The 21,841-nt window shown below is 46.0% G+C and overlaps 1 protein-coding gene across 1 annotated transcript in view; it reads left to right on the top strand.

Moving 5' to 3' along the window:
- The first annotated feature begins 18,621 nt into the window (after positions 1-18,621).
- PDZD8 (PDZ domain containing 8) overlaps positions 18,622-21,841 on the top strand; it is a 53,233-nt gene continuing 50,013 nt past the window's right edge. Inside the window, exon 1 of the mRNA XM_089658796.1 lies at positions 18,622-19,364. Within this exon, the coding sequence (XP_089514922.1) occupies positions 18,661-19,364 (704 nt within the window). The 5' untranslated portion in view covers positions 18,622-18,660. The remainder of the gene's footprint in view (positions 19,365-21,841) is intronic.

The raw sequence follows: 21,841 nt of genomic DNA, 5'->3' as shown, positions 1-21,841 counted from the left end.
GAGACCTTAGACTGTACACTCCTTGAGCAGTGGTTCTCAACCTGTGGGTCGCAACCCCTTTGGGGGTCGAACAACCCTTTCACAGGGGTCACCTAAGACCATCGGAAAACACATATTTCCGATGTGTAAAGAGCAGCTACTGTGTAGAAAGCAGCTACTGTGTTGAAAGCAGCAGTATTGAAGGTAAAACGACACTTCATGAATTATAATTAATGGGTAAATAATTTTATGGTTGGGGGTCACCACAAAATGAGGAACTGTATTAAAGGGTCACGGCATTAGGAAGGCTGAGAACCACTGCTCCTTGAGGGTTAGGGACTGATGCGAATGTACAATATATACATGTAAAGTGCTGCATAATTTGATGGCATTATATAAGTACCTGTAATAAATAAATTAAACACTTTAATAATAAATGTGCATGTGTACACATTATATACGCATATGTAAAAATTAATCTAGCTTTCCTTGGGCTATGTTGTATGCATGTATGCGTGTATTTGTGTGCATACACATATATCTGCTTAAAAAACTGTGCAGCAGGACTGATTTTTCCTCTGTATAGAAAACAATTTGCTTAGAAGTGTTATTGGGGGAAATGGACTCAAAAATAAGAAACAAGGCACATGTCTCACCTCCTGCTTTTGAAATGTCCATACAGAGAAGTGATGAAGAACAACTGTACTGTAAATAGTGATAGTTATTGAAAATAGCTTAAATATATCTATAATTATCAAAGCTTAAAGAATATGTAAACCCAACATTTCATATTCCTGATATGTGTCTGCTGTACCATGTACTTGTATGAAAAAGTATCCTATTCTTTTTGTATTGCTCCCTTTGTGTGAAATCCCTGGTGTTCCTGACAGTCCCTCTGCTTTCCTATTAAAAACAAACTACATTAGGCATGAGAGCACAGCATGGTCAGTCCTCTGTCTGTGCTGCAAACTCCGTGGGCTCTCCTCCAATGATCATACTTGTCCTGACATGCCACCTATGCACAGCCATTTACTGGAAAGATTGGTGTAATGCTGTTTCTCCTACCCCAGTTTTTATGCAGCTGAGAACAGAGGGAATGTGATCACTTATAAAAAAAGGGGAAAAAAAGTATTTGTAATGAACTGAAGGGGCTGTTTAACAAGGAGAGGGTTCACTTATAGTTTAAAGTGTAACTAAAGGCAGAACTGTTTTAAAATTTTGAATAGAGTAAAAGGGAGAATAAAAAGCACTGTCGGTTCTTTTTAATTTTTTGCCATCTCTGTCCCTTGGAGAAGAATTCCCTTCATTTCCTGTCTCATAGCCAAAAGAGGAAGTGAGAGGAAATCCCTCTATAGTGAGGGAATTTGGGGGGGGGGGGTCACCAGAACCCCATTGGAAGATTACCTCTCTATTATCTGGCGTCTGGTGTTTTTCTTTTATTTTCACTTTCGATGATAACAGTAAATAGGATAAATAGAGAGGAGGAAACTCCCTACTGGGGACACAGATGGCAAAAAAACCAGCCAAGTGTTATAATTCATCTTCCTTCTTTACAAAACTGAATACAATTTAAAAAAGTTGCCTTTAGCTACACTTTAAGAGTGCTTTTGGGCTGATTGATACAGAAGTCACCTTACAGGGATCATTTTAAAATGTCTACACGTCTTTGATCACAGGCTTGGAGAAGAGAGGCTTTGTTGCAGAGGTCAACATTCAATTAAAAAAGTAGTGGCACATACAATGTCTATCCCTAATCAGACCCTATTCCTAGTACAGTAACAAAGTTATACAGAGAAGGGGGAATGGTGGGACTGGTTGCGCCCTCTACTGGTAGATTTACAGAGTGCTAAATGTATTATACTAACAAAGTTGTAAATGGAGGAGGAATGATGTGACTGTTTGCTCCATCTAGTGGCTAATTTACAGATCTCCTTCTTCTCCTCAAAATGAAGGCAAACAGTACAGTTACAATATGATTCAATACAATAGGAATCAGAGGGTCGGCTCATTAGAGCTTACCATCTAAAAGGAAGGGTCAAGTGATACAAATAGTAATAACTATGTGAGATGAGCTGATGGAGAAAATAAAAGTCTAGTTGTTAGGGGAGGCAGGATAGTCTACTCTACAGAGATGGGTTTTCATCATCTAAAGGTGGACAGAGTAGGAAATAGTTGGACAGACTGGGGTAAGGAGTTCCAGAGGATTGGAGAGGCTCTGGAGAAGTCCTGAAGACAAGCATAGGAAATGACAAAGTTGTTAGAGAGCAGGAGGTCTTGGAAAGAGCAAAGTGGATGGTTCGGTTGGTATTCTGAGACAAAGTTAATGATGTAGCTGTGGGTCGAGTTATGAATGGCTTTCTAGGTTGTTGTTTGTATTTTGAATTTTAATAATTTGGTGAGCGGAAGCCATGAAGAGGGACTGGCAGAGAGGAGCAGCAGACACTTAACAGTTGGTAAGGTGGAGGAGTCTGGCAGCAGAATTCATAATGGTCTGAAGGGGGATATCCTGTGTAAAGGTAAGCTAATGAGGAAGGAGTTGCAATAGTCGGGGCCAGGGACAGACTGACAACTCATGGGGCCCCCGGGCAATAGGGGATCATGGGGCCCCGGTGTCCTTGCCCAAAGTCAAAAAAGCCTATCAAAAGGGTACCAGGGGCATCTCTTAGGGCCCCCCACTGACCCCAGGCCCTCGGGCAGTGCCCGAGTTTCCAAATGGTCAGTCCGCCCCTGGTCAGGGCGAGAGATAACCAGGGAGTGAATTAGAAGCTTTGGGTTGATTGGTTGGTTTGGTTTGTTGGTTGCAAAGGTGTGTAATTTTAGAGATGTTGTATAGGTTGAGGCGGCATGATTTGGACAGTGATTGGATGTGGGACTGAAAGGAGAGTTCACAGTCCAGGATTACTCCTAGCACCCTGCTATGCGGGGACAGACTGATAGCGCCATCAATCTCGACAGAATTCAGGGGAAGGGGCACATGGAGGTATTATGAGCCTATTATGAGCTTGGGTTTGGTGTAACATCCAGAATGATATTTTTGTTAGTAAATTAGTGATGCGTGAGAAGACGGCTGAGGGGTAGAAAGATACATTTTGGGTGTTGCCAGCATAGATCTCTATATTTAATACAAGAACACAGTTATGGATAGGAAAATTAAATGAATGTGAACACTGCAATAGGAATTCCAAATATGTACCACCTAAAAATGCACTCTACCTCCCTTCAATTTAAACCCAGACACAAAATAAATCAATAAGATGCATACTTCATGCTGATTTGCTCAGGTGCCTGATGCTGCAATTTTGATTGGTAGACCTATATAAGGGAATATTATCACCTTAAAGCTGACATGTCATCAGATATGTTTTCATGCTAAGTGCAGCATGCACAGTAATCTGTCAGTCTAACACTTCCATGTATTTATTACCTGTCAGAGAGATCACAGCACTCCCCTTAACAACACCTATATCTGCTTTTCTCTCCAGGACGGCTCCATCTTTGTATAGACATTATACAGGGTCATCAATTACCTCCTGGACTGAAATTCTGCAACAGAGATGACACAATAATGTAAATCCTGGTGCCTGTGCAGTTATTGGCTTCCTCCTGCCTGCAGCAGACCGATAGTATCATCTCAGGCTAGACCAGCAATGGGCAAACTACGGCCTTTTAATCCGGCCCGCGGAGCGTGATACTGTCAGGATGGCTGTCAGGATGTGTGTAGGCGGGGCAGCGTGACGAACGCGAGGGGAGCTAGGCTCCTCTCACAGTCCGCCCTGAAGACCGGTGTAGCATGAAAATCTGTCTCCTATGAGGATCTGTCCCCCTCGACGTATCTACGCATGTGCCGGAGATTGCCGATCGGCTGCTAATGCCTGAAACTGGCACATGCGCAGATACGTCGAGGGGGACAGATCATCATAGGAGACAGATTTTCATGCTACACCGGAACGGCGCGGGAACACGGCGAGAGGAACGCGCGGAGCAAAGGTAAGTGAATTGACACAGGGGGGACTTGGGGACTTAATATGGGGGATGAATTAATATGGGGAATGAATTACTATAGGGGGGATGAATTACTATATGGGGGATGATTTACTATGGGGGATGAATTACTATATGGGGGATGAATTACTATGGGGGATGAATTACTATATGGGGGATGAATTAAAATGGGGAATGAATTACTATAGGGGGGATGAATTACTATATGGGGGATGAATTACTATGGGGGATGAATTACTATATGGGGGATTAATTACTATATGGGGGATGAATTACTATGGGGGATGAATTACTATGGGGGATTAATTACTATATGGGGGATGAATTACTATGGGGGATGAATTACTATATGGGGGATGAATTAATATGGGGAATGAATTACTATGGGGGATGAATTACTATATGGGGGATGAATTACTATGGGGGATGAATTACTATATGGGGGATGAATTACTATGGGGGATGAATTACTATATGGGGGATTAATTACTATATGGGGGATGAATTACTATGGGGGATGAATTACTATATGGGGGATGAATTACTATGGGGGATGAATTACTATGGGGGATGAATTACTATGGGGGATGAATTACTATATGGGGGATTAATTACTATGCTTACTATGGGGGAATATTACTATACTTACTATGGATGACACATACACATCATTCATCTACTCTTGGTCCGGCCCCCGGGTCCAATATATGAACCCATTGCAGCCCTCAAGTCAAAAAGTTTGCCCACCCCTGGGCTAGACAAAGTCACTGACTGGATTCAATTATGGCTTTTTATTGATAAAGAGTTGTTTTTTGGAAAAATGATACAGTTGCTGTATATATTTCGACATACAAGAAATGTGTTTATTGGATCTTTACAGTTACTGACAGGTCAATCTTACCTACTTATTACAGTGGCTTGAAAAAGTATTCATACCCCTTGAAATATTCCACATTTTGTCATGTTACAACCAAAAACGTAAATGTATTTTATTGGGATTTTATGTGATAGACCAACACAAAGTGGCACATAACTGTGGTGGAAGGAAAATGATAAATGGTTTTCAACATTTTTTACAAATAAATATGTGAAAAGTGTGGCGGCCATTTGTATTCAGCCCCCCAGAGTCAATACTTTGTAGAACTACCTTTCACTGCAATTCCAGCTGCAAGTCTTTTTGGGGATGTCTCTACCAGCTTTGCACATCTAGAGAGTGCACTTTTTGCCCATTCTTCTTTGCAAAATGGCTCAAGCTCTGTCAGATTGGGTGGAGAGTGTCTGTGAACAGCAATTTTCAAGTTTTGCCACAGATTCTCAATTGGATTTAGGTCTGAACTTTGACTGGGCCATTCTAACACATGAATATGCTTTGATCTAAACCATTCCATTGTAGCTCTGGCTGTATGTTTCGGGTCGTTGTCCTGCTGGAAGGTGAACCTCCGCCCCAGACTCAAGTCTTTTGCCAACTCTAACAGGTTTTCTTCTAAGATTGCCCTGTATTTGGCTCCATCCATCTTCCCATCAACTCCACCAGCTTCCCTGTCCTTGCTGAAGAAAAGCATCCCCACAACATGATGCTGCCACCACCATGTTTCACGGTGGGGATGGTGTGTTCAGGGTGATTATTATTATTATACAGTATTTATATAGCGTCAAAGGGTATGCTTGGCGCTGTACAGTAGCAAGGGGGACAGAACATGAGACAAGACAGTAACAATACAATACACGAGGGGTTTGAGGGCCCTGCTCTTTCGAGCTTACAATCTAGGAGAAAGTGATGATGTGCAGTGTTAATTTTCTGCCACACATAGCGTTTTGCTTTTAGGTCAAAAAGTTCAATTATGGTCTCATCTGACCAGAGCACCTTCTTCCACATGTTTGCTGTGTCCCCCACATGGCTTCTCACAAACTGCAAATGGGACTTCTTATGGCTTTCTCTCAACAATGGCTTTCTTCTTGCCACTCTTCTATGAAGGCCAGATTTGTGGAGTGCATGACTAATAGTTGTCCTGTGGACAGATTCTCCCTCCTGAGCTGTGGATCTCTTCAGCTCCTCCAGAGTTACCATGGGCTGCTTCTCTTATTAATGCTCTTCTTGCCCAGCCTGTCAGTTTAGGTGGACGGCCATGTCTTGGTAGGTTTGCAGTTGTGCCATACTCTTTCCATTTTTGGATGATGGATTGAACAGTGCTCTGTGAGATGCTCAAAGCTTGGGATATTTTTTATAACCTAACCCTGCTTTAAACTTCTCCACAATTCTATCCTTGACCTGTCTGGTGTGTTCCTTGGCCTTCACGATGCTGTTTGTTCACTAATGTTCTCTCACCTACCTCTGAGGGCTTCACAGAACAGTTATATTTATACTGAGATTAAATTGCACACAGGTGGACTCTATTTACTAGTTAGGGGTATCAGAGTAAAGGGGGCTGAATACAAATGCATGCCACACTTTTCAGATATTTATTTGTAAAATATTATAAAAACCATTTATCATTTTCCTTCCACTTCACAATTATGTGCCACTTTGTGTTGGTTTTCAAGGCACTGAAGCTGTAGTAGTTCAGTTCAGCTCTGTGGCCAATGAGAGTTCAGCACCAGCAGTACAGTAAAGTAACAGGGAAGCAAAGAAAGCAGTTCTATAGCCATAATGGTTCATCCCAACACAGACAGACAAGGCCATTCCTGTCCTTGGAAATCTCTACAATGATATAAATACAACTCATATATATGGTATATATGAGCTGTTGATATTATTCAGTGAAGCTCTATAGGAGCGTTCATTATTGTACCTCTAAAGGAGAACACTCCCTTTCTAAGAGCCAGCACTGACCAAAATTCTTTCTGCTACTCTTAAGGCATGCTAAAGTGGCCTTTCACCCAATATTACTATATGTCATTTACCATGCCTTTAGAACTATTTAGCACTCAGTGATCCTGCAGATTGAAGACTCAGGGCCATTAGGCCCATATTACAAAGCTAACCTTCTTGGATAAGGCTCCTTTTTTAAGTAACCATTATTTTTAGCGGATCCCAATACCATTTGAAAATTACAGTCACATTATCCGTGTAGTAAAACCTTGTGAATTGAGCCAGATGTGCCTAATTTACACCCAGCAGTATAGAAGAAATGTTGGAATTTTGCCCACAGTTGCTGACATGTTTGCTCTCTATGGGGTAGCGCAACTACAGAAATGTCTGCAAAGAGGGTGAAAAGGGTGCAAAGAGATTTGTGATCTGCCGATGGTCATGGCTGCCACTGTTTTGGAACATTAGTCAAGCAGATTGACATACATTCTAACTGGTGGTGATATTGTTCATCTTTTCCATCTCAGAAGCCTGGTAGAGCCATAACTCCTCAGGGTATTGTGCCTGTGTGCTGTACATAACACATGAAGAGGACACTGGGGGATGAGAAACGGCATCCTTCTAGCGCAACCTAAGAATCACACCTTGTGATCGATGACTGATTAGAGTAAACTAAGGGTTAATTAGGGGTTAAATATGAACACTTTTTTTTTACTTTTTAGATTGCTTTAACTGACATCTTATGCAACTCAAAGCTCATCCCTCTGATCTGCAGATGAATGAAACAGAGCAGATACAGCCTAACATCAATAGTATGTAAAGTACTGGATAGAATGGTAAGGGACTGTATCCAAGAATTTGCCAGCTAAATCGTTGGCAAATTGTATAGTATCATTAGTAGCTACCAACATGGATTTAGGAAGAACTGTTCTTTTCAGACCAACCTTTTAATGTTTGAAGAGGAAGTGAGCTGTAATTTGGAGAAAGGAAGGCCCATGGACATAGTTTGCTAAATGTTACTAAAGCGTTTGACACAATACCCCATGAATGTTTAATTTAGAAATTAAACCAGAACTAAACTCTCTAAGACAACATTAACTATTTATTTTTAAAGGTTCAGCATAGAAAGATTTGTCAGTACACCTGAACCACCCTAGGACAGCCTGCTTCACTTCGTCATCACTTTGTTCACCGTTCGCACAGAAAGATTTGTCTCTAGTGCAAATTCATGACAGGTTGTTCGTCAATTATTCAGGATCAGGTGTTCCATGCCCTGAATGTTCACAGGAATGACTGTTGTGGGCTGGGAACCACCATGGCCAGGATCATCACTGATGAATGTACGGCCATCTTTGAAACGTTTACACCATTCAAATGTCTCACTGCGGCTGAGTGTCTCATCACGGTACTGTACTTGAAGACTTCTGTAGATATCCGCAGGTTTCATGCCTTTGTTCATCTCCACACTTCGTTCCATGCACGCACTAACACTGTTGTCTGCCATCTCTGGACTGGCCCGCGACATGTGTGCCACCTATCAGTAATAGGACACACTCGCCACTTACTACTGCGTGTAGTACCGCCATGCTAGCATCCCTTTTTATACCTGTAAAATTAAAAGTCCCGGTTTGACTTGAACTCCCCTCATAGAAATCTATCTCTGTACAAAATTCTGGTTCGGCCACAGAATATAACTGGTTACTAACATTTATAGGTAAAGTTGATCCAAGGAATATCCAATTGACTCTCGGGGGATCAGGAAGGACGTTTTTTCCCCTGCAGGAGCAAATTGGATCATGCTTTGCTGGGTTTTTTGCCTTCCTCTGGATCAACTGTGGGTGTAGGATTATAACTTTTTTGGTTGAATTGGATGGACTTTTGTCTTTTTTCAGCCAGACTAACTATGTAATATCTTCAGTATGCCATCCAGTTCTTGCCACCAATCCTAGGGAGAGTCCATAGAAGGGCAACAGAATTAAAAAGGCAGCTGGAGGACCTCAGTCAGTTATGAGGAACGACTACACAAATTAAACCTGTTGTCCCTGGAGAAGAAGCGATTGATAGATTACATGATTGCAATATACAAATCTATCAATGGTGACCGTAGTATTGGTTAGAAACTGTTTAATCTGAAGGCTCTGAAGAAGACACCAGGACACACCTGTAAGAAAAGTTACAATGCTACTTTGTATCTTTTTATTTCGTGTTTGAGCAATGTTTATAAACACTGGTCAGGCAGTCCATTTTTTGGCAGCAGTAGCTTCTACTCTCTGCACAGTCCCACTTCTCCTGTCCTGTATGCCGGGAGCAATTCTCATTATCTGTCCTTATTCTGTATGTATGGACTCTGCACAGTCCCACTTCACCTGTCCTGTATGCCGGGTGTAATTCTCGGTATCTGTAATTATTCTGTATGTATGGACTCTGCACAGTCCCACTTCTCCTGTCCTGTATGCCGGGTGTAATTCTCGGTATCTGTCCTTATTCTGTATGTATGGACTCTGCACAGTCCGACTTCACCTGTCCTGTATGCCTGGTGTAATTCTCGGTATCTGTCCTTATTCTGTATGTATGGACTCTGCACAGTCCCACTTCTCTTGTCCTGGATGCCGGGTGTAATTCTCGGTATCTGTCCTTATTCTGTATGTATGGACTCTGCACAGTCCCACTTCACCTGTCCTGTATGCCGGGTGTAATTCTCGGTATCTGTCCTTATTCTGTATGTATGGACTCTGCACAGTCCCACTTCACCTGTCCTGTATGCCGGGTGTAATTCTCGGTATCTGTCCTTATTCTGTATGTATGGACTCTGCACAGTCCCACTTCTCCTGTCCTGTATCCTGGGTGTAATTCTCAGTATCTGTCCTTATTCTGTATGTATGGACTCTGCACAGTCCCACTTCTCCTGTCCTGTATCCTGGGTGTAATTCTCAGTATCTGTCCTTATTCTGTATGTATGGACTCTGCTTGTTTTATGCCCAGCCCATGGGACTGAGACCTCTGAGTTGGGCATCAGGTTAATGGCTGGGTGAATTTTATGCTTTAAAGTAAAAGCTCATAGAAGTTTTAACATGATAATGTAATTTCAAAAGTTTTGAATAAATCAGCTCACTGGGTGGTAATAGATTATTATGGATCTCCATCAGTATCAGGGACAAAGAAATAACATGCATAGTATATATATATATCAATCTAAAATCTAATAGAAGCTTTAATATGTTAGACACATCTGAAAGTTTTAAATTGTAGAAATCTGCAGCTTTCAATAAAATAATCCCTGATGATCCAGCCTGGAGGTCCTTGTTCAAGCACTTTCCACTGTGGGGTGACATCACTCTGTTCCTGTCTCCAAATTATGCTTCTGCATTGTCACGCTGTCACATGGGCTTTCTCTGGAGACTACAAGTGGCTGTTTCAGCACGCATTACACAGGCATGGACCGCTTTTGCTGCCAATATGGAACCCACTATGAAAAATGCCATGCAGCCATCGCTGAAGTGCAAGTATGTATGAAGTGGCTGCAAAGAGGATGCAGGAGATCAGCAACGCTGAGATGTATGAAAGGATGTAGAAAAGGGTTGCAAATGTTAATAATACAAAGCAAGCTAATTGTCATCTAGTTAGAGCGTACTTCTACTTCAGGGGCTCGAGTAAAAGGTTCTGCTTTGGTATGAGTACTTTTTGGAGCTTTTCTTGGTTTGTTATCACTTTGTGTACATTGAGTGTAGATGGTTTGTTGTTTTTGTAACTGGGGGTGTGTCAGGGGGCATGTCTTGTGACTCCAATTTTTGGCTGTGAAAGTTATCCTTTCCCATCTCAGACAGTTCGGGGTAATAGGTGTGAGCGCTCCTCTGCAGGATAAGGGCCACCATCCGCTGCAAGCTGAGATAACACCCTGCCAGGGACCCCCTCATCCTGCCCTACCCGGGGGAGGACCCCAATTAACCCCCCGTCAGGAGAAAAACACTTAATGCGAGAAGCTGCGTGGAAAATCTGGGCGATTTGTCAGGCGCCCAATACTGCGGCAATTGTTTCTTGTTTGACTTCTGCTGCTCCCAATACATTTCTTAGACAGGAATCTGCTGACAATCTGCCCCAGTGAGCCCGTCTGACAGCTGTACACAGCTGGGAGCAATTTGTGAATTATTACAGCCTGAGCTCCACTCAACTGGAACACTTATATTAAGATGATTGCTATCATTTGTCTGAAACATGCCAATATATTCCCGCGCCCGGCTAATGGCCCGTCTATGTGCACCACCATGAATCGCGCTCTGTTTCCGACCACTACTTTCCTACATTAACCCCCTGGTGTGCCAAAACCCTCTAATATAGGTAGATCTATATACCTCTATTGTATATAATATGCAGCTAACGCCACATGTCACACATACCAATGACATGTCACTTTTAAAGTGTATGTCCAGACAAACCTTTTTTGGATGGAGTTGGAAAGGATTAGAACCCTTGGCAGGTTTTTATTGCTATCCAGGTCTCCATGAGAGTGATTTTACTCATTCTGTTTAATGAGGCTCAGGTTATGTAACAACTTTATTGAGATACACAACTTACAAACATTTCAAGTTTGATTGTTTGCAGTACTTGTACATTGCAGTAGATGGCAGCAAACATGTTGTTTTATTACATCTCTCTTTTTTGATTTGAAAAACCCGAAACATTTATTAAGAAAGTGTATTATTGCTGGGCTGCCGCACTTAACAAGAAACCCTCTTAAGCCCATTTACATTTTTGGGTTGCAATAATGCATGTGTCTTATGTCATGCGCAGGGGCGGACTGACAACGCATGGGGCCCCCGGGCAATAGGGGATCATGGGGCCCCTGTGTCCTTGCCCAAACTCAAAAAAGCCTATGAAAAAGGTACCAGGGGCTTCTCATGGGGCCCCCTAATGACCCCGCGCCCTCCGGCAGTGCCCGAGTTTCCAAATGGTCAGTCCACCCCTGGTCATGCGTTACATTAAACCCTGAGTTTAGTCAAACATTTTTTAAAAAGAGCAAAAGGGACAGTACCTACTATCAATGAGAAGTGTCCCTTGTACTGATGGCTGATGCTTTAGACCAGGGGTGGGCAACTGTGGCCCTCCAGCTGTTGTAGTACTACAAGTCCCATGAGGCATTGCAAAACTGACAGTTACAAGCATGACTCCCAAAGGCAGAGGCATGATGGGACTTGTAGTTCACCAACAGCTGGAGGGCCACAGTTGGCCACCCCTGCTTTCGCTGAAATCCAAAGACAAAATCCCCCCCCCCCCCAAGAGGTAATCTTCTGGTGCTGCAGGGGTTAATACAGGCCAAGAAACCTATGACAAACATTCATCAAGAGTGTGAGCCCTTTCTTCCCCCACCTCCTCTATTCATAGAAGCCATACTACTATTACTTCCATGAATGAAAAGTGCTCTATGAATAGAGGAGCGTTTTGCAGACCACTTTCGGGGTGTTGTTAACATACAAACCCGCAGCAATTCACATGAACGGGGTGCGATTCTGATGCGGTGTGGAATTCACACAGGAAACGCTGCCAGAAACGTTCACCCTATCAGTGTGAACCAGGGCTTACAGAGAACTTCTGATTTTGGTACATTGCAAAGTTTTATACATATTAAATCATGGTAATTTTTTCAATGTTGCACTTTTTAATGTGACACTAAAACAAAATAGCAAACGGAAGCAATACAAATAAAAAAAAAAGTTGAAATATTATTGATTAGAAAAATATAGGTGATAAATATCAGCAGGAAAATGATGTTTATGGGGGGAAGAGGATGAAGGAGTTAACTAGTGCTGATTATGGTTAATAAGGGGATAAATGGGAACAATATATTAAAGAGAAAAAAAAAAAAGAACACTTTTTTTTAACTTGGCTGTGTGCTGTGACATCATATGCAGATGGAATCTCCTCCCTTTGATCTGCACAGTACTGATGTATGAACGCCGGATCTTCCTGGCAGAGTTCCTAAAGCAAAGTATGCTCCATGTAGCATGCGTGTGCAGATACAGTATGTGTGTAAAAATTCTTCCAGCTCCCCAAATGCCAAATATTCAAACATCTGGTGTGATTTACATGTACAAATGCATATTTGTAAAAATACTCATAAAATACTGAACAGTAACACAGATTTCTGTACTTTTTATTGCTGATCTAAATGTGATGCTACTTTATGGATATTTTTGCACCTGTGCATGCATTGAAAGCAGTGGGCTTCATTCGGATTTCATTCGCTCACACGGGTGTACTGGTATTTTCCCTCATCAGTATGCACAGGTATTCTGTGCACCACCATTCAGGAATTCCTTTTTATGTCAATTGGGACACAGCCAGGGGAGGACTGACAACTCATGGGGCCCCCCGGGCAATAGGGGATCATGGGGCCCCTGTGTCCTCACCCACACTCAAACCACACCCAAAAAATCCTAAGAAAGGTACTAGGGGCATCTCATGGGGCCCCCTACTGGCCCTGGGCCCTCGGGCAGTGCCTGAGTTTCCAAATGGTCAGTCCGCCCCTGGACACAGCAGCTGCATGGACACTGCCAATGCTCCAAATCAGACATCCATGTGGATGCATGACTCTGAATGAAGATGGTGTGTGTCTGGGACTGTGCAATTGCATGGATGTCAGATTGGAAGCAGGATGCATGGGACATCTGTGCAGTTCTATGTGGGTAAACATGGCCCTTGCAAAGGTGTATGCTGTAGTACACCCGTGTGAACGTGGCCCAACAAAAACACCTAAAAATTTGGAGTTTTTGGTGCCTGTAAATACAAGTGCCTTTTGGAGCCCTAAATACAAAAGTAACAATGTTACTTTGTGTTGCTCAATGTTTATAAACACTGTAACAGTAGCTTCTACAATTGTAGTATTTACACAGTAAAATGACAGCCAGGAACTTTTGGCAAATGGCCAATCCTTACACATACCCAGTGAAGAGACTGGCCTGAGGTGATACACAGAGATGAAACTAATCTTCCAGCGAAAGCTGTACCTGTTTATCTGCAGCCCTCTCTCCTCCACATCCAAAATGTACACAGTTTCTCTGAGCTTTCAGAAAGCAGGGGGCAGAGAGCTGAAGTTACACTATGCAGAGCTCATTGAGAGCTGATTGGAGGGAAGGGACACACACCCCCTTCACACGGCACACCAGAAAAGAGCTGAGGCTGTCAGTCACAGGCTGTGTGCTGGAGGTCCCTCTCCTGACATCTTTTTAACACTTGGTGTCAGGAAAACTTGTCAGAAGTGGAATGAGGCAGCAGAGGAATGAGGCAGCAGTCAGAAATGAGATTTAGTGCTCTGGATTGAAGCAAGTACACACTATAGAGGGATCTGCTTTGTTCATATTTCATGTCAGAGGTTTACAACCACTTTAAATACCCAAATGGAGAGATGAGGGGGCGGAGCATGATACTGTGCAAACTTATCATTGGGAGGAGCAATCGCGGCAGGTTTTTAGGCCTAGCCAATCGATTGTTCCTCCTGGGAATCGCCGTGTGCCGTTCATTCCATACACATTGAAACTGTATCATCCTACATCATGGATGTCTTAGTGTAGATGAATGACACCGCTAATAAGAGGTAATAATCGCCTCTCTGTCTGAACTCTGACCTCTCGCTGTCATCCGTGAGACGTCTCTGGGGCTAAGAACACAAAAAGCTGATACTTTGTACAAACAATCCGCGGATGTGCTGAGCGCTGTGTCACTGTGTAAACTTGCCCTGGTACTGCAGCCAAAGTACACAGAACAGGCTGGAAATGTGTCAGGAGCTGGCGCTGGGTCCTCCGTCCCTCCGATGGCAGGCAGCGAATCCCCTGCAGCGCAGGAGTGGGGGGGTAATTTACATTTTATGAGGGATTCATGTATCCATCCCAGCAGGCTTCCAGCAAATAAAAACAGGTAGAAGGAAAGGATTGGCCCTCGCCGGGGCCCGCGGCTGGGAAAGCTGCAAGAAAATCCCATTTATACCAGCAGTGCCCCCTGAGGTCCTAAAATAAATGTAAACCCAAACTGGATGATGTTGAGTTTGTTCTGTGCACTGATTGACGCAAGCAATTGTATTTTTCTAACGAATCCCTCGATTTCCCATTTGTCATCCTAATGCTGCTGATCCCGCCACCTCTTTGCAGCTACTTCCCGTCTACACGTATTCCAGCAATGGCTGCATGGCAATTCTCAGGATGGGTGACAACAGTGGAGCATACCTGTGTAATGTGTGCTGGAACTTCTGCATGTAGTCTCTATAGCAAGCCCATTGCAGGGTGACAACGCAGGAGCACAACTTGGAGACAGGGACAGAGCGTTGTCACCCTACCACAGGAAGTGCCTGGCGAAGGACCGCCATGAAAGGACCACCAGGGGATATTTCAAAACTGCAGATTTAGAGAGATTGAAAAAAAGGTTTAGAAATGACATTCCCGGATTAAAGCAGAACTTCACCACTGCAATGATCCCCTCCCCCCCTTCTGTGCTGCCATCTTCAAAAATCTGCTGTGTGTGCAGATGAGCTGCAACTCTCTGTGGAGTATTTGGGAACCTGGCAGAGCCCTGCGGCACCCGTGCACGAGCCAGTGGATAAATGGCGCCAGTTTCTGGTATGTGGGCACTGTAGAAACCTGCGCATCCGTGTACATGGAGAGAAATCTCCCACACATGTGCGGACACATCGGGGGCAGCAGGGAGTCTGAGTGGGCTGAATCCTCAGGTGTGCATGTGTCCTATGTAACTCAATGCATTCTGGGATACGTGACATAGGAATCGCAGGGGGCAGCGGGCCCGACCTAGAGTGGGAGGGGGGGGGAGTATAATCAGGAGGGGAGGGAGGAATTACCTGGGGGGGGTTGCTGGAGGGGAGTAATACCCTATTACCCTGGAGGGAGAATGAGTACTATTGGGTGGTGGGGGGATGTGGGGGGTGGTATTACCTGGGAGGGGCAGAAGTGGGTATTATATTATTCTGTAGGGAGGGGGAGTATTACCAAGGAGGGGGTGACTGTTACCTGGGAAAGAATTTATGGGGGCCCATTGGGAAGTATTACCCTGAAGGAAGGGTATTATTTGCTAACGTAGCTGATGGGGGGTGGAGGTGGGTGTTACCCTGGAGGGAGATGGTGGGGGGGCTGGAGACTATCATCCGGGCTTGAGGTGAGTATACCTTGGGAGGGGGGGTGTTGGAGGATAGTATTACCTGGGTGGGGGGGTTGTTGGAGGATAGTAGTACCTGGGGGGGTTGTTGGAGGACAGTACAACCGGGGGGGGGGGGGGGGGTTGTTGGAGGATATTATAACCGGGGGGGGGGGTTGCTGGAGGATAGTATTACCTGGAGGGGGTTCTTGGAGGATAGTATCACCTGGGGGGGGTTGTTGGAGGATAGTATTACCTGGGGGGTTGTTGGAGGATAGTATTACCTGGGGTGTCTGAAGGTGGTATTACTCTGTAGGGAGGGGGAGTACAGTCAGGAGAGGAGGGTATTATCGGGGGGGGGGGGGGGGGGGTTAGGGTGTATTACCCTGGAGTAAGGGTATTACCGGGTGAGGTTGGGATATTGGGTGAAGGGGGGGTGTGGAGTGTATTATCTCTGACTATCTAAGTGATGTGGGAGGGGTGGGGGTGGGTATTACTCTGAAGGAAGGGGGAGTATAATCAGGAAAGGGTATTACCTCGGGGGGGGGGGGGGGGCGCGGAGAATGTTACTGGGGGAAGAATTGTTGATGGGTGTTGGGAAGTCTTACCTTGAAGGAAAGATATTATTTACTGAGGTGGGGGAGGGGGGTGGAGGATTACCAGGGGGGGGAAATATAATAACATCATTGGGGGGGTATTACCTGGGGGATAGTAATATCTGGGCTGGGAGGAAAGGATTACCTGCAGGGGAATAAAATGGGGGGGGGGTAATTACCCAAGGGTGGGAGATGGTGATTATTCTGCACTATGAGGAGTGTCCATTGCGGGATCCTCTGCTGAACACATCCTCTGATCTCCTTCTCTTGGTCGGATTTTTTGTCACTTGGGTTCCATTGGAGAGATTCCACTTCCTGTCCCTGAGACACAACAGGAAGTGAGAGGAAATCCCTCCTTGGTGTCACCAGAACAGCTCTCCCCTCTATTTCCCTTCTGGTGACATTGTGGACTTCCCATCCCATTTAGTGACACCAGAACAAATAAAGGAGTGACTCTCCCCAACGGGGACACAGGTGGACGGTCTGCCCTTCCACTCTCCACATTATCATTGGGTGGATGTGGGGAGAGGGTGGGTCAGTTACCATGGACACAACTCCCTTTACCCCTGGTTTACACCTCTGCGTTTCCTGCAGTGTACAGTCCATATCACATGATCTCCGCGTTTTCACCCAGTACATTTTTTGGAAAGGGTCAGCCTGGGTTCACACTGATGCTGTGCAGAGTTCACACCGTATCAGAATCGCACCGTTCATGTGAACTGCTGCGGGTGTGTATGTTGAGTTAACACCCCAAAATTGGTCTGCAAGACGCAGTGCGATGTGAAGAATCGGATCACATAAGTGTTCACACCCAGGTGATCCGATTCTGCTACGGACAAAAAAAAGGGTCCAGTGCTATTTTGGTGCGGATCGGGTGTGATCTGAGATATACACAATGTATGACTCAAATGGCAACACACACAATTCGCATGTGATCTGCAGAGGGGTGCAGTGCGGTTCCTGCATCAATCACATGCGATGTGCCGCACCGCACAAGTGTGACCCCGGGCTAAAGGACTTATTTTAACGCAAAACGTTGCATTTTTGGTTCTATAGACATCAATGGGAATGTTGCAGAAAAGCTTGTAGTGCATTTTTTTATACATTTTGCCGTTAAAATCTGCCAATCAATAAGAAAAATTTTAAAAAACGAAAAGGAAACCAAAACGCATCAAACACGCAACATAAATGCAACGCAACACGCAATGCAGAAAAGCCTCAGGGCTAGTTCACATTAGATGCAGTTCAGTGCACTTTTTTTCTGCATCAAAAACGCATGCACGGTGTTTCCATGTATTCCAACGGCCCTGGTTCACACCAGTGCAGTCAGTTCCAGTTTCCGATGCAGAAAAGAGTAGAACAAGCTGCATTTTTCTGCACAGAACCATACTAGAACATGGCAACCTGCATGAAAACTGCCCGCACCACGTGGGATGTGAACTGTAAGTCAAATCGTATCCGGAGTGCACTTTTCAGCATGAACTTGTCCGTACAAAGGAGGGACAGCCACCTCCTGCACACCCCGCCCCTCCAGGCACAGGCCACTCCCTCTCATTCACCGCCCTCAGGCTTTCCCGGTCTGACACGCGCTGCGCGCACACGAACGGGAATGCGCACTCAACGTTGCCGCTTCTCGTATCTCCATGACAGCACGTCCCCTGACGTCTGTTGCTCGGCCCGCCCAGACCTATGCTTCAGATATGGAGACCGGGCGTCCTAAACCCGGTGCGTAATAACGTCACGGGAGTCACCCCGCCGGTTCCACCAATCAGTCCTGTTGATCCGCCTCTCCACAATTCCAGCCAATGAGAGTTGAAGTCAGCTGATGCACAATTTCCGACCTCCTTGTATGCGTTCCGGTGACAGAGCGTAGGATGGATCAGCTGACCTCCGGGTCCTCGGCCTCCCCTCCAGTGACCTTGCAGGAAGCGGGTCATGTGATATCCAGCGCCCCACCCTCCTTTTGATAGGGACGTCAACTGGGCTCTGTTACACCGCCCTCTTGAGCTCTCCTCCAGTAAGGATGCTGTGTGGGAATCATGTGACCCCTTTCCTCAGGCCGTACAGAGTGGGTGAACGGGTCATGTGATCGGGCGGCTCCTCCCCAGGCGTACAGTGTGGGCGGGGCCGCAGTGTCGGGCCGGGATGGTGCTGGCTCTGGTGTTGGCCGCTCTGGCCGGCTGTCTGCTGACGGTACTGGTGCTGCTGTCAGTGTACAGGCGGCCGGCCTGGGCCCCTCCCCCATCCTCTGGGCCCCCCCTGAAGGACGATGTGTCTGGCCAGGCCGGGGCAGAGAGCTGCCACTTCCTGAATGCCATTTTCCTCTTCCTGTTTCGGGAGCTCCGGGACACGGCTGAGCTGCGCCGCTGGATGCTTCGCAAGATCCGGGTGGAGCTGGAAGAGCTGCTGCTGTCCCGTACAGCTGGCCGCCTGCTGGAGGGGCTCAGTGTCCGCGAACTCAGCTTGGGGGAGGCAGTGCCTGAGGTAAGTGGGATCCGCCTACTCTCCCTGGGACCCTCCCCCGCGGAATCCCTTCCCCCGGAGCTCAGCTTCGAGCTGGAGCTGGACTATTCCGGAGGCTTCCGCCTGGCCATTGATGTGGAGCTGCTGTTCGGGAAATCTGCCTTCCTGGCCGTCCGTCTGGCCCGTCTACAGGGCCGAGTCCGCCTGGTGCTCAGCCGCCTGCCCTTCAGTCATTGGTCAGTCTGCTTCCTAGAGGAGCCACTCATAGACTTCCAGGTCCACAGCCAGTTCGAGGGACGACCCATGCCACAGCTCACCTCCATCATCATCAACCAACTGAAGAGGGTGATCCGCAAGAAGCACACCTTCCCCAACTACAAGATCAGGTATGGCTAACCCCGCCACCACCATCTCCATCCAATATACCGATACCCCTAACCAGTCCACCTTCCCCAACTACAAAATCAGGTACGGCTAACCCCACCACCATCATCTCCATCAAATATACTGATATCTCTAACCAGTCCACCTTCCCCAACTACAAGATCAGGTACGGCTAACCCCGCCACCACCATCTCCATCCAATATACTGAAACCCCTAACCAGTCCACCTTCCCCAACTACAAGATCAGGTACGGCTAACCCCACCACCACCATCTCCATCAAATATACTGATATCTCTAACCAGTCCACTTTCCCCAACTACAAAATCAGGTACGGCTAACCCCGCCACCACCATCTCCATCCAATATACCGATACCTCTAACCAGTCCACCTTCCCCAACTACAAAATCAGGTACGGCTAACCCCACCACCATCATCTCCATCAAATATACTGATATCTCTAACCAGTCCACCTTCCCCAACTACAAGATCGGGTACGGCTAACCCCGCCACCACTATCTCCATCCAATATACCGAAACCCCTAACCAGTCCACCTTCCCCAACTACAAGATCAGGTATGGCTAACCCCGCCACCACCATCTCCATCCAATATAATGAAACCCCTAACCAGTCCACCTTCCCCAACTACAAGATCAGGTATGGCTAACCCCGCCACCACCATCTCCATCCAATATACTGAAACCCCTAACCAGTCCACCTTCCCCAACTACAAGATCAGGTACGGCTAACCCCACCACCACCATCTCCATCAAATATACTGATATCTCTAACCAGTCCACTTTCCCCAACTACAAAATCAGGTACGGCTAACCCCGCCACCACCATCTCCATCCAATATACCGATACCTCTAACCAGTCCACCTTCCCCAACTACAAAATCAGGTACGGCTAACCCCACCACCATCATCTCCATCAAATATACTGATATCTCTAACCAGTCCACCTTCCCCAACTACAAGATCGGGTACGGCTAACCCCGCCACCACCATCTCCATCCAATATACCGAAACCCCTAACCAGTCCACCTTCCCCAACTACAAGATCAGGTATGGCTAACCCCGCCACCACCATCTCCATCCAATATACTGAAACCCCTAACCAGTCCACCTTCCCCAACTACAAGATCAGGTATGGCTAACCCTGCCACTACCACCTCAATCCAGTGTACTGATACACCCCCCCGGGACACTTTTCCCAAGTACAAGATCAAGTATGGCCCAAACCCTGGCGCTACCACCGCCATCCAGTGTACTGATACCCTTTCCCCCTTCCCCTCTAGTGGCACCTTTCCCAACTACTAGATCAGGTACAGCTGACCCCCCCCCCCCATCCGGTGTACTGATATAACTAACTGCTTCACTTTCCCCAACTTCAAGATCAGGTATGGCTGAAACCCCAGCATTGCTACCCCCATCCAATATACCAATACCCTTAACCAGTCCACCTTCCCTAACTACATGATCAGATACAGCCAAAACCCTGGCACTACCACCCCCATCTGTTGTACCGATACCCCTTCCCCCCAGGGTCACCATCCCAACTACAAGATAAGGTATGGCTGACCCCCCAGCACTGCCAACCCCCATCCGATATACCAATATCCAGTCCAGTTTTCCTTCCCCAGCTACAAGATCAGGTATGGCTGAAACCCAACACCACCCCCCCCATCTGGTGTACTGATACCCCTAACCAGTTGGCCTTCCCCAGTTACAAGACCAGGTATGGCTGACCCCAGTACTGTCATCTCCATCTGGTGTACTCATATCTCCTCCCTAGGGTCACCTCCCCTCCCCAACTACAAGATCAGGTATGGGTAAAACATCTGATATACCACTACCCCTAACCAGTTCACCTTCCCCAACTTCAATATCAAGTATGGCTGACCCCAGCATTTCTACCCCACCTGGTATGCTGATACCCCTTTCTCCCTAGGGTCAACTTCTTCTGCTACAGGAAGATCAAAATTCCAGGGTTGCCATCCTTTCTGGTGTACTGTTAACCCCCTTTCCCAAATACAAGGTCAGGTATAGTTGACACTACCACCCCCATCTTGTGTACCAATTTCTCATCAGGGTCACCTTCCCCAATTACAAGATCAGATATGACTGGAATCCCAGCACTACCACCCTCGCCTGGTTTACCAATTGTCCAACCAAGTCACCTTCCTCAATTGTAAGATCAGGTTCAGCTGGAACCTGTCACCTCTTCTGGTGTACCTATACACCTGACCAGTTTACCTTCCCCAACTTCAATATCCGGTACAGCCAAAACGTTGGCACTTCCACTCCCATTGCATGTATTACTAGTTCTATCAAGTGAATGCAACCCCCTCTTGCGACCTCCTTCCCCAACTATACCTCTTCATGTGTACCCATACCCATGACCAGTTCACCTTATTAACTACAAGATCAGATATGGCTGAAACCCCAACACCAACATCCCTATCTGGTAAAACAG

This window comes from Staurois parvus, unplaced genomic scaffold (assembly GCF_062004578.1).
Source record: "Staurois parvus isolate SC_StPar_1 unplaced genomic scaffold, SC_StPar_1.0 ptg001095l, whole genome shotgun sequence".
Classification (NCBI taxonomy): Eukaryota; Metazoa; Chordata; class Amphibia; order Anura; family Ranidae; genus Staurois; species Staurois parvus.
The sequence above is the reverse complement of the archived record's forward strand: the minus strand, read 5'-3'. Positions and strand labels throughout refer to the sequence as shown.